This window comes from Phalaenopsis equestris, unplaced genomic scaffold (genome assembly GCF_001263595.1).
Source record: "Phalaenopsis equestris unplaced genomic scaffold, ASM126359v1 Scaffold000595, whole genome shotgun sequence".
NCBI classification, from domain to species: domain Eukaryota; kingdom Viridiplantae; phylum Streptophyta; class Magnoliopsida; order Asparagales; family Orchidaceae; genus Phalaenopsis; species Phalaenopsis equestris.
Genome location: NW_018165035.1, coordinates 569950 through 583967, shown reverse-complemented (window position 1 = coordinate 583967; position 14018 = coordinate 569950). Strand labels below are relative to the sequence as shown.

The window sequence follows — 14018 nt, the reverse complement described above, 5'->3', positions numbered from 1 at the left end:
GCCCCAGAAATATTTTTTTCACGAGAAGGACCTTAGACGTCACTATGGATCAGAGAAAAGGGACGAGTGAGTCTGTATGATAAACGATGAAATGAAGTACGAGTGTGTTTTGCAATTAAAAAAAATTTGCAATTAAAAGAGGTAGGATTTTTATTAATAAATAAATGAGGAAACAGTTTCTCAAGGTACATAAAATTGGGATGACCTAAACGACAATGAAGTAACAGGATTTCACTATCATTATTAACGCTGTAATGAAATATAGATGTACTAAGAGGATTTAAGCCAACAGACTTGATACTGGAAAACAACCGGTGGGTGAGACTAGACTGACAGAGGGTTTGTTGAGAAAAAAGAGACCACTGTGCAAGTCAGCACTGCCATTCATTCCCCCCGATTTCAAATCCTGAAATTCACAAATATATGTAAAAAATTTAACAACACAATGACAATCATGAGTGAGCTTACTAAATGAGATCAGATTAAAATCCAAAGTAGGAACTTGAAACACAGAAGTGAGGAATAAATCTGGAGCGATGCGGACAGAACCAAGACCAGCAACTTTGTAGGCTGATCCATCAGCAATCCGAACAGTGAGGGTCAGATAACACGACCGGTAATCCATTAATAAGGAGATATTCCCGGTCATATGATCGGAGGCACCTGAGTCAACAATCCAGGGGCGAGAAGAGGTTGAATCCAAGACAAAAGCGGATGGGGAAATACCTTGATAGTTTGATAGGCTGGAGTGGTGACAGCTGACCGAGCATCTTCTGGAGGGCATGAATATGTTCTTCGCTGAATGGGCTCGTTCCTGGTGAGGCTTCGGTGGTGATGGTGGCAGCTGCCCGATGATCCCGTTTGGGTTTCCCATTGGCGGGTTTGCCATAAATCCGCCAACACGTATCCTGAGTATGGCCAGAACGGCGGCAGTGGTCACACCAAGGGCGGCCCTGACGTTGGCGGTTGTCTGTGGATGGGATTTGAGCAGCAAGTGCAAACCCGTCAAGGGCTGTAGTGGACAAGAAAACACCTAACATGACCTTTTGGCGACTCTCTTCGCAGCGTATATCTTTCAAATTCAAAATCCGTGAGCGAGTCTGGTCAAACTCAGATTTGAGGCCGAAGAGTTCAGCTTGACGAAAGTCATGAAGAGTGGTCTCAACAACAAATAGTTCGCTTGTATTGTCCGAACTAGAATTCTCATGGGCAACATCCCAGATTTCCTTAGTCGTGCCATAGAGAAGAAAATTTTCGCCAATATCAAGTGCCATCGAGTTAACAAGCCAGACCATAACCATATTATTCTCGGATTTCCAAGTCTTGTATGACAGATCTGTCTTCATTGGAGCTGGAGCATCACCAATGTGGTAGTCATCTTTGCCTTTGACGCATACACACATCACGACTGACTGCGACCATTGGAGGTAATTCTGACCGGTGAGTTTGTGGCTGGTGATGAGGACAAAATTATTGTCTGAATTGCTGGGTAATGGAGACCCAGCCGCAGAGGGGTGGCTAGAAGTGACATCATTAGTGGAGGAGGACGCGCGGACAAGGCTAGAAGTGACATCACTAGTGGAGGAGGAGTTGCAGGCATGGCCGTACTTAGTCATTGGAGAGGAGAGGTGGCCAACAAAATGACCAGAGATCAGGTTGCGCCGAAGAGGAGCACGGCTGGAACGGGCTGTGCTCGATCGCGGAAGAAGAGTCTGCGCTTAGGTGCGGACAATCGCGGGAGAGGTGTGCACTAGGGCTGCGTGCGCTCGGATGCGGTCGATTGGGGCGCAGACGATCGGAACAGGTGCTCGGACGATCGGGAGAGACGCTCTGACGCGGACGATCTGGACAGGCTGTCGATCGGGACGATCGGGACAGGCGCTCGGACGATCGGACGCGGTCGATCGGAGAGAGGCGTGATCAAACGATTGGACGAGGAGCTGCGCTCGGACGCGGACGATCGGTGCAGGCGCAAACTAGAGCAGCGCTCGGGCAAAAACGATCGCGGGAGAGAAGGACCGTGATCGAGCCGAGCGGGAGAAGCTTTCCTTTGATGGCTCTGATACCATGTGAATTTTGAATAATGCTTTTCTCACTTGAATACAAAGATAATTCACCTATAAATAGGCAAGTACAAGAAATAGAAAGAGGAAAAAAATCTTCCTCTAATTAAGTAATTCTTATAATTATGGAATAAACATAAATACCTATAATTAAGGAATTACCCTTTATATACTATGACTAAATATAACAAGTACTAAATAGAATTCAAGTAAATAATAAAGAGCGTAATTCCACATTTTATAATTTTACCTAATTGTTAATGGATTGCCAAATAGCTCATATATCCTGACCACTGCTTCCTTATAATTGTACTTAAACTCTTCTAGACATGTTGCTGATCATGCAGATAAGAGTTAACACTACATTTGGTGAAACCGTCTGATTTTTTCTCTTGTTTTTCTTTTTGACTGCCTTAGACAACAAAGTCATGGGAAGATTCCACTCTGAACAAAATTGTGCAGTTGGCTGAAGAAGGACAGCTAAATAAGCCAAAGCTACAAAGATGGTTGGATGAATTTGGAGAGCAGTACAGTAAGATTGTCATAGCGTTATCTTTGATGGTTGCTCTTATTGGTCCATTAGTCTTCAAGTGGCCATTTATTGGCACCTCAGGTACTTGACCACCCAAAATAGTTAGAGGCTGTTAGGAATCACTTTTGATATTTAATTTTTAATTTTAATTTTGTTTTATTTATGTTTAAATTTAAAACAAAATGATATGATATAACATATTTAGTTGTTTTTAAAAAACACTCAAAATAACCTCTAGATGTTTTAAGTATTTTTAAATGCAAGCTAATTTATTTTTAAAAATAAAAAATAAAACATGCAAAATATGCACAAGACATAATTTTTAAAAATAGAAATAAAAAATAAAAAGTAGAAGTGATCACAAACAAGCTCTCAACGATAACAATATCGAAGTGTGTGAATAAGTTAAATAAATTAGAAGACATTCAGATTGTGTTGTTCAAATGAGCAAACACGTCGTAACCTATAGCATTTGAGATTTATAAGTTCGTTTTCACCCGGGCAAGGAGCCCATGTTATCCATCCTTATGTTTCTTGGTCGAATTTAGTCTTTTTAAAAGGAACATTTGAATCTATTGAGACATAAGCCTTTATTGAACTTTAGATATTTTTTTGCTAACTTGTCATATGTTTTGTTAGTGTGTTTGGATGATATACGAATAATAAATACATTCAAAATATTGGGGACTGAACTTCTTCTCCATTGAAATTAAATACCCAACAAAATTTCAAGTTATTAATTTATTAGGATTGCCACATTTCATGATGAATTTTGACTTTACATCCAGATTTAAATTTTAAGAATGAAGAGGGTTGGACATATGTCCACATTTGATTAACATTTTAGATCTTCTTTAACATTAATCTTACAATCCCATGAAAATTTGAAGTTTGGAAGGATCCATTTGTAAGATTTAAAATTATTGCATTTTTTTTTTGTTATTCTATTCATTCTGGCTGATTCTTGGTGTTAGGTTCGCATAGAATTCTTCATGTAATTTTGCTCCTCACAGTTTGTGTTACTGGAGTACTACAGAAATTTATGAAGGATCATATATCTTTCAACTATCTCCCTTCCTTTGATTTTATAAGCTTATGAGAATGCATGCTATGTTCTATTTAAGTTGAAACTGAGATCAATTGTCTCCAATTTATCGTATTATTTATTTGTATTCATTTTTACTTCCAAAATTCCTCTACAATTTCCCAATTTTAAAAGAAAAAAAGATCGAGTTTCTTATGGTGAAGGATAACATCGGAACAAAAAATAAAAGCAGCGACTCAAAATGGTTAAAATACAAGAATAAAACAAGCTATTGATAACGTAGTAATTATATAGGCTTTATAATCTGTGGAACAGAGCATGAAAATTTACGTCAAAATAGCACAATTCTATATGCTCTTTAATAAAGTACAAATTGCTTTTTTTTAATAATAATAATATTATTTAAAGTTTTCTATTATATCTATCTTATGATTGAAACATGAACCTGTTGCTGCGATTGGTTCTTTAGTCAAAATTGGATTGTCAATATTTTGTTTTTATTGTGAATTTTGATTGATATCTTTTTTAATTGATGGCTTAATTCAACCAATGATATCAATGGTTTTTGCAAGGAGTGAATATTTAATAGCTATATTTTGCTATTGGCATAAATCCAAGTAAGCTTAGATGATAAAGATTGTTGCAATGTGTGATGAAACTCGTCATTTAAGTCTGCTTTCATTATAAGTTATGCAATCTGTCTCACTCATTTTAAAAGAATTTCATATACTTTATTTTTTTTTTAAAACAAGCAAATAAAGAGAGTGGAAATTGAAGTTGATGTTTTCTTGTATCTTTTCTATCAAATATGTTATTTTCTTCCTCTTCATTGATGTTGTGTAATCTTTAGCTTGCAAAGGTTCAATTTACCGCGCCTTGGGGCTTATGGTAGCAGCATCTCCTTGTGCCTTAGCCGTGGCTCCTTTGGCATATGCTACAGCCATCAGTTCATGTGCAAGTAAGGTACTTGTTATTAGTTGCTGTGGTTTCAGTATTTTATGTTCTGTTATATAATACCATAAGTAAGCAAATTGATTTTATAGCATTTCTTTTCAGCATTAAAATATTTTTATTTTTATTTTTTTATTGTTAATTTTAATATTTTTGCTAATTACATCTCATGTTCCTTATTTCCAACATGCTAGTTCGAGGGTTACTTTCATGGTGGTGATAGAGGGTATATGTGCCTTTCGTTTTCCTTATAAATATGTTCTGTAAACATAACCCATTGAAGTGTAGGAATAAAGTTGCATGTATCGATCACTCACTGGACTTTGAATTTGCTACTTCCCAAATGGATTCATTCAGAGATTTAGTAATAAGCACTCACGTCCATGTGTTTACATAGAACTTACAAGTGTAAATGAATTCTGTGAACTAAAGGAAATTTGCGATGAAAGGAAATCATTGTAGTTTCGTCAACAAGAATTACATACTTGCGACATTTACATTATTGCATATTAATTGGAAATTGAAAGGAAGAACTTATAAAATCCATCTGGAAAGAATTATTAATCAGCACATGTAGCTCTGGCTGATGATTCTAGTCTCGTACAACATCTTAAAGCTTCTTTGCATCTTTGATACATGATGTATGTGTGGGTTCCAAAAATTTGATGCCTCAGCCTTCCTCATAAAGAAATGAAAATGAAATGATCGAGGGAGGGAGTTTTACATGAGTTGCAGGTTAAATTTTTAGAAGACAACTTCAATAGACAATAGTAGATAAGATAATGCCCAAGGATTTCAAGCCTCATTTTGTGAAGATTCTAAAATATGGGTTTCAAAGTTTCCCGTAAATGCAAACTCCTATGGTTAATTACCTCTCTCGATAATGATATAACACTTTCCATTAAGACTAGTTATTACAGAGAGCCAAGTATTCTAACTCAACATATGGTTACAATAAATTTAAAATATTAAAATCATAATTATTACTACTAGCGTAGAGCGAATGGTGGGGGAAATGGTGAAGGACCCGATCAAGCTCCCATTGTTTTGTAATCCCTGGGTATCATCTTCATTGGTCTTTTTGTTCAATGGATGTAGTCGAACGAACTTGATAAAAAAATCTTTGTCAACAGTTATAAATTGCTTTGTCCAAGAGAATCTTGTAAACTATGGGTAGATATTTGATTCAGAAAAATCCAAGTCTTTCGTAACTTATAGAGGACTTTGTGTCATATAAGTTATATCTTATGATTCACAATGCAAAGTGAAAATTCATTGTGGAGCATATGGACTATAACCATGATCATAATATAGTGGAGCATATTAGCCAAATCACCCTGTCAGTGGGCTCTGGTTGCAACTGCTTCTCTTATGAAGCTATTAAGCCAAATCACGAGGTCAAAGGATCTGAGTAATGTCCTTACCAACTCATAATTATTTTGAATGTGAATTTAATAGTATACTTAATATAACATTCAATTTATGTGAGTTTAGGTTAACCTTAAATTTATCACCCTCGACAAACAGTTTTGTAGGATGGATAAGTTTTGCTTTTAGTTATTTAATTGATATAATATCATTTAAATATTTTTATAGTTTATAATATAGAATTATAATTTTTTGAATTGGCCCATTCGATTAAGATTCACTTTCAACTTGGTTACTGTTATGTCTATACGTGAGCCGGTCCTCTCTGGACCGTCTGAAGACATCATAACCGGCCCACAGACGGGCCGGTCTTGGCGACATAATGAAGCGGGACGAATTTGGGGGGGGGGGGGGGGGAAGAAGGAAAGGGAAGCTTGTGGTCCACTAGGGCCTTAATCACCCATGTAAGGAGGAGAAATTAAGCGATTTTGGAGGAAAATTTAGGAAAAGTTTTTGAAATGCTGGGAGGGGATTCTATTAAGGGGAGAACCTAGGGTTTGCTTTCTTTATTCATTATTTTGTTGGTACTGTGTTTTTTTATTTTGGTGGTGTTCCTATTTATGTCTAGGGTGTGGGAAGAGCCGATCTCGAAAGTAGATCATCTTTTGTATCTTGCTTGTTTGCATATATTTTTCACAAGTAGCACCCTTTTTTGACTTGTTTGCATCTTTCTACGTCGTTTTGTTGTTGTTGCTTATTTATTTTGAGTCCGGACCGTATCAAATTTGTATCAGAGCATAGATCTTAGTGGGATGACAACAAATAAATTGGATGTACCAGAAGACGAGGTAGGACAAATCAAATCAGGAATGGAAAAGAGGTTCGCCAACTTGGAGGACTGTTTTCTTCCATTGAAAGTTGAATGGAGGATGGATTTGAAAGCATAGGAAAAATGTGGGAGATGATCTAAAAGCTCATGGAAATGCAAGCCAAGGCCGTGCCAATCGTTCCAGTGGCCAATTCTAACCAAGGATTGATCAAATAATCCTTGGTCTGGCCGAAAGGGAAGGAGATTGAGCGAGAAGACAACGAAGAAGACCTCATCAACCTACGAGAACGCCCCCTAGGACTCCAAGAGGAGGGGGGGCGGGGGTAGCGATTTCTGATGGAGGGGGATAGACCAAAATTTGGAGGAGGGATGGTGTAAGGGTTACGGAAGAGCACGATGGAAGAAGGAGGGATTCAAGAATGGGATATGTTTATGACCGAAGGAGGGAGTTCCACTCTAGACACATGGGTGGAAATACCATAGGGAGAGGAGGTTGGGGCGGAGATGCAAGGGCCATGAAACTAAATATGCTAATCTTCAAAGGGGAGGATGCACATGGATGTGTGTATTTGGTGGAGCGATAATTTGCGATTAACGGGTTGACTGAGGAAGAGTAGCTCATGGTAGCGGGATTATGCTTGGAGGGGAAGACTTTAGTGTGGTTCCAGTGAATGGAGGCAAGGTATCCGATATACTCATGGGAGGTGTTTAAGAATTACTTGTTGGAACATTTCCGAGTCATTCGTGAAGGAGACCTACCCGAGCAATTTTATGCTCTGACTCAGGAGGGGACAATTATGGAGTATTGAGAGAAGTTTGAGCTCTTATAAGGAGGTTGAGGGGGATATCTGTAGCAAACTTGAAAGAGAATTTTTTGAAAGGCCTGAAGCACGACATACAAGCAGCTATCTGCTTCTTGAGGTCGCGGGGATTGAGGGAAATGATGTAAGACAAGAAAAAGGTGAAGAAGACTAGTAAAGGCGGCAATACCGAAGGATTCTACAGGAGCACTTGACACTCATGAGACCGAGAACCCATACGGTGGCGTTTCAGATAGAGATGCCGAAGGAAAAGAATATAGGACCACATCTCAGGGGTAGTTTTGAGCGCCTCATAGATGCAGAAGTGTCAGACAAAAGAACTAAAAGGATCATGTTACCGCTGTGACGAGAAATACACCCCAGGACACCGTTGCAGGGAGCGCGTCCTTTAAGCTCTTTTTGTTTAGGAGGATACAAAGAGTGAAGAATCATAATAGGAAGCACCAGAGGAAGAGCATATGCTTTTGGATGTGGCGGATGTGTCTTTCAATTCGGTAGTGAGATTTACTCTGAACCACACCATGAAGGTGAGGGGATGGATCGGGAAACAACCAATTGTGTTGTTGGTGGATACTGGGGCCAGATATAAATTTATCTTAAATCAGATTGTGGAGTATCTATGGTTGAAACTGGTGACTACAGAGAGCTTCGATGTCATGATGGAGACAGAGAAGATGGAGAAAAGTTGGGGAATTTGCAAGGGGTTGGTTTTGACACTATATGACCTACAGATGGTGAAAAACTTCTTTCTTTTAAATTTGGGTTGCACATGTGATTTTGGGGATGAAGTGACTGTGAATATTGTGAGAGATGAATGTGGATTAGAAGTCCTTGACGATGGAGTTCCAAGTGGATGGTAGGAATGTTTTGCTAAGAGGAGACGTTAGCTTATGCAAAATCATGGTGTTGTCGCTCAAAGCCATGGTCAAGTCGATTCGGGGAGTATGACTGGTTTACTTGGTGGAGTTACAGAGCATTGAGGAGGTTCAAAATCATAGTTGGCAGAATTTTTGGAAGGGGTACAAGTCCTCTTATAACAATTTACTGATGTGTTCCAGCGGCCAAGCGGGTTACCTCTTCTGAGAGAACACATACACGTTATTATATTGAAGGAGGATGTTTCTCCCTTCATCGTCAGACCGTATGGGTATCATAGATTCAGAAGGATAAAATGGAGAAACTGATCTGAGAGATGCTTGAGGTTGGGATTATCAGGCCTAGTGTGAGCCATTTCTCTAGTCCCGTCTCGTTGGTGAAGATTAAAGATGATAATTGGAGATTTTGCGTGGATTACCGAGTTTTGAACAAGAAAACGGTGTTGGAAAACTTACCTATTCCTTTGATCGATAAGTTACTAGATAAGTTTTATGGGGCAATCATTTTCTCAAAAAATGATCTTAAGTCAGGGTACCACCAAATCAGGATGAATCTAGTGGTTGTGCACAGTACATCATTCAGGACACATGAAGGATATTATAAGTTCTTAGTGATGCCGTTTGGCCTCACCAACGCCCCGAAGACATTTCAATCCATCATGAATAAGGTTTTTCAACTTCATCTCTGGAAATTTGTCCTGATTTTTTTCGATGATATTTTGATCTATAGTCGTACAGAGATAGAGCATATGGGGCACATGAAGACAGTCCTGAAGACGTTGAGAGACCACCAGTTGTATGCTTACTTGAAGAAAGGTTCTCTTGCACAGTTACATGTGGTGACCAACGGGGATAGCAGTGGATTAATCCAAGGTCTAGACTATAGTTGATTGGTTCGTACCAAGGAATTTGAAAGAGTTGAGAAGATTCTTGGGGCTCACAGGCTACTGTCGGAATTTCGTGAGAGGATGGCACGATAACAGTTTCATTTGTGGGGAAGCAACAACAAAGGCGTTTGAACATCTGTAGAGGGCAATGACCAGCGTATTGGTATTAACACTTCCCGATTTCAACAAACCATTTGTGGTTGAGACTAATGCGTCAGGGTATGAATTGGGAGCAGTGCTCATGCAGGATCAACAACTGATTTCCTACTTAAGTCAGGTTCGTAGGGCCAGAGCAAGGCTAAAGTTAATGTATGATAGGGAATTAATTACAATTGCCTTGGCCATTCATAAGCGGCGGTCCTACTTGTTGGGACGACATTTTTTGGTCAAGACAAATCAGAGGAGCTTGAAGCATTTGCTGGATCAGCGAATGGTAATTGAGGAGTATCAGAGATGGCTATCCAAGCTACTGAGGTTTGATTTTGAGATTCAGTACCGGCCAAGCTTATAGAACAAGGCAGCTGACGCACTGTCGAGAAAGGTGGAGGAGCCCCAATTGACGACCCAATAAATCCCCTTGGTTGTAGATTGGGAAGCCTTGAGATAGGAAAGAAAAATGTGTGAGGAGCCGAGAAAGATAAGGGCCGAGTTGCTACAGGATCCAAAAATCTTCCAGGATATGCATTGAGTGGACAACAACTGCTCCATCAGGGGTGATTCGTGTTATCCAAGTCGTCGGAGTATATTCCCAGAATATTGCAAGGGTTTTATGACAGTTTGACTTGAGAACATTCATGGGTTCATAAGACTTACAGTTTTCTGAATGTAGAACTTTATTTGGTGGGGATGCGCAAAGATGTTGAGAATATGGTGGCATATCAGCGTCACAAGTACTTGGCCACGACACCAGGAGGGTTACTACAATCATTAGCATTATTGGGGAAGGTTTGGAAAGAAGTGAAGATGAATTTCATTGAGGGATTTCCACGGTCAGACTGTTTACGGTCATCATGGTGGTCGTGGATCGCCCGAGTAATTATGCTTATTTCATTCCCTTACGACATCCCGATGATCTCAGACACAGCGTTGTTTATCCGGGAAGTGCTTCGTTTGCACGGAGTACCTGAATCGATTGTTTTAGATAGGGAGGTGTTCCTCAACCACTTCTGGAAAGAGCTATTCAGGTTGCAAGGGACATTCCTCAAGAGAAGCACTGCATATCATTCTCAGATCGATGGACAAATGGAGATGGTCAACAGGAGTGTGGAGACGTACCTACACTGTTTTGTAACTGATACGCCGAAGCTATGGGCCAAGTGGATTGCATGGGCCGAATATTGGTATAACACGTCATACCACACCAAATCACATACCACTCCTTTCAAGCTATTATATGGGCGGGATCCACCTCACTTGGTATATTATGGGCATGGCTCCACACTAGTATCCAACATCAATCAATACTTGGAGGAGAGGGATAAGATACTAGTAGAGCTCAATGGACATTTACTCAGAGCTCAACAAATCATGAAGAGGAAAGCGGATGAAACATAGGAGAGAGGTGCAATTTGAACCAAGGGACATTGTCTACTTGAAGCTGAGGCCCTACTAACATAAGATATTGACCAAAAGGAGCGAGAACTTTAACCACGATACTATGGACTTATGAGGTGATGAAACACATCGAGGAAGTTGCTTATCTTTTGAGGTTACCTTCATCGTCCACACTACACCTGATCTTCCATGTGTCATAGCTGAGACTTGCATTTGGAGATTTTACACCCTGTACATTACCGCCGACACAGAAGAATTGGAGATGATTTTGGCCATTAGAGATCGAAGGGGTGCGGTGAGGAGTTGGGGGAGCAAAGAAGGTATTAGTCAAATGGAAGGGGCTACCAGACTACGAAGCAATATAGGAGCCTTTCAAGGTGATCCACAAGCAGTTTCCATCCTTCTATCTTGAGCACAATGTGTCTTTTTGGGAGGGGAGTAATGTTACGCCTATACGTGAATTGGTCCCCCTGGACTAGCTGAAGACATCATAACCGGCCCACAGACAGGCTGGTCTTGGCGACATAATGAAGTGGGGCGACTGGTGGGTGCCGCAGAAGAAGGAAAGAGAAGGGTGGGGTTCAGTAGGGCCATAATCACCTATACAAGGAGGAGAAATTGAGGGAGCTTGTAGGGGTTAAAAAGAAAGTTTTTGAAATGCTGGGAGGTGATTCTATTAAGGGGAGAACCTAGGTTTTGCTTATTTATGCATTATTTTGTTGGAAGCTTGTGTTTTTTTCTTTTGGTGATGTTCCTAGTGATGTATAGGGCGTGGGAGAGCCGATTCACCTCTTGAAAGTAGATCAACTTTTGTATCTTGCTTGTTTGCATTTGTTTTTCACAAGAGCAGCCTTTATTTGAATTGTTTTAATCTATCTATCGTCATTTCGCTGTTGTTCCTTGCTGATTTTGTATCCGGAGCGTATCATTATCATCATGGTATTCAAATAACTCAAAATTTTCATATTTGTTTTTGATTGGAATATACAATTTGAATATTATTAAAACTTGGTCTTGTCAACTTAAATCATCATGAGGAGGATTGGATTGGTTCGGTGAAGCCTCGTCATGTCAACTTTGATTTTTATCAGAAGAAGGATCGAACTAGTTGAAATGAGACTTACGACCTTGTCCTATTGACAATGCGGCCCACTCTTGAGCATGCATATCTTAGTAATTTTCAATTTGGCTTTTGACAGAGGTTTTTGTAAGACTTTATAATACATGTATGCTGATTGATGCAAATTTAATTTTAGTTTAAGCTTATTTGGAGCTCCCACAACATTCTCAAACACTTAAATTTAGTGAATTAAGGTGAGCAACGAAATACGTACGCTTATTAGTTTTTATAATGTGCACACATCACGACTTACTTATTTAATACTCTAACAATAGCTTCAGAACATTTGAATAATTTTCTTATACACATTCCAATGCATTAGAAAAATAATGTTGTATGGTGCACATTTTTAAATATTTAGGTTTTATTCTTTGCACAAATATAACACCTTGATTAAGATTTTCGCCTTTTGTCAACTTATATAAGTTGTGTGGATCCAACGAGGATTAGGAAAAAAATAAAATATTAATTGTGCATTCTCATTTCTTGCAATGAAGCTCTAACTTATCAAAATTTGGAAATTCAGGGAAGCTTTGTTATTTTCATAGGCTAGCAATTAACTTCATTATAAGCTCATCATATGTTTTTTTTTTTTTATTATTGAAAATGAAGTTTCGATTTAATTGTCACGTCTTTGTTGCCCTCTCTCTATAATTCATTTAATGGGGTTTGCAATATACTTCATTTCCTCAGTAGAGGGTCCAGTTTAAACTCATTGATTAGCTAACAAGTTCCTTGTAGGTTTCATTCATGTTCAGAGATAAACTTTAGTCACATATTGTCCATCTTTGTATTCAAGTCTTTCTGAAGTCCTTAATTTGTAGCCTAGGATCTTTATTTTTATTGCATTTTAGGCCAAATAAGTTCAGTTTAATTATTCTTTATAAGCGGCGTTCATGCAAAATTTTAGCAGTCTTCTGGCACCGTCCTCCCTTGAAGGGCTACATCAAGACTTTCGGCCTGCTACCACGCCAAATAAAGTGTTCATGGTTGGTGTTGCGAGACACTGTAACCAAAATCTTTAGAATCCTCCACACCAAGAAAAACGTGCATAAGTGCTTGCAAGTAAACTTTTTGCAATTTATGCTTTCTCTGTCGTGCTAAGAAAAGTGTCTATAGAGCTTGTCCTCTACGTTGCGAGTGCCGTTTACTAGTTTCCCCAGCCACACTAAGCCGAATATGCCTGAGTTACGCTTTACTTACCAACCTTTTTTCTACCTTTATGTGTGATATGAAGTCGACAAGGATGCAACATGACTGGCAAATACACATCAAATTTTTATTCACTTTCTTCTTATTTTTATTTTATATCTTGCAAATAATGAACAATGGTGACAACGAGACGAAGGGGTAGGTACACAACAAAAAAAATGTTTTCTGATTTTGGAGAGAAGTTGGAAGTTGTTGAGATGAGCTCTTCTCTGGTTGATGCAACATGGAGGAGTGCTGACGTGCTGTGGCTGGGAGAGGGTTCTCAAGTAGGAGATGGCGATGGCTTGGTGGAAGCTGTGCCGGTGTGCAGTTCTGGATGTTCAGTGCTTGGGAGACTGGGAGCATGTTGAGGATAGGTTACCGACATGAGCCAGGAGAGCAGCAACAGTAGAGGGAGGAGTTGTGACGAGTGAAGAGTTTGGCTTGGTGGGGTTACTTGTTGCTGATTGCAGGAGAAAAAGCAGGTTTGGGGACTAGCCGCAAATGTATTGATGGGGGTGCAAGAGACGAAGTGAAGGAGAGGCTTTGGGATAGAAGGGAGATTGCAGGCTGGTAATGCACGAATGAGGAAGGATACAAGAGTAGGGCTCCTCGACTAATAGTGGATACTTGGTAGTATTTTTTATTTTTTATTTTACTTTTTTGTTCAGTGACACAGGAGGATTGGGCTGGACAGTTTGTGAGAGGGCTGCTACAATGCGTGCGGGATTCAAGATTGACATTGCATATGATATTATTAGAATTATATATATACATAATGA

At 39.4% G+C, this 14018-nt stretch overlaps 1 protein-coding gene across 1 annotated transcript in view; it reads left to right on the top strand.

The window, feature by feature from the left end:
- LOC110029561 (probable cadmium/zinc-transporting ATPase HMA1, chloroplastic) overlaps window positions 1–14018 on the top strand; it is a 57424-nt gene that overhangs the window by 21704 nt on the left and 21702 nt on the right. Inside the window, 2 exon segments of the mRNA XM_020731909.1 lie at window positions 2481–2676; window positions 4491–4603. Coding sequence (XP_020587568.1) covers window positions 2481–2676; window positions 4491–4603 — 309 coding nt within the window.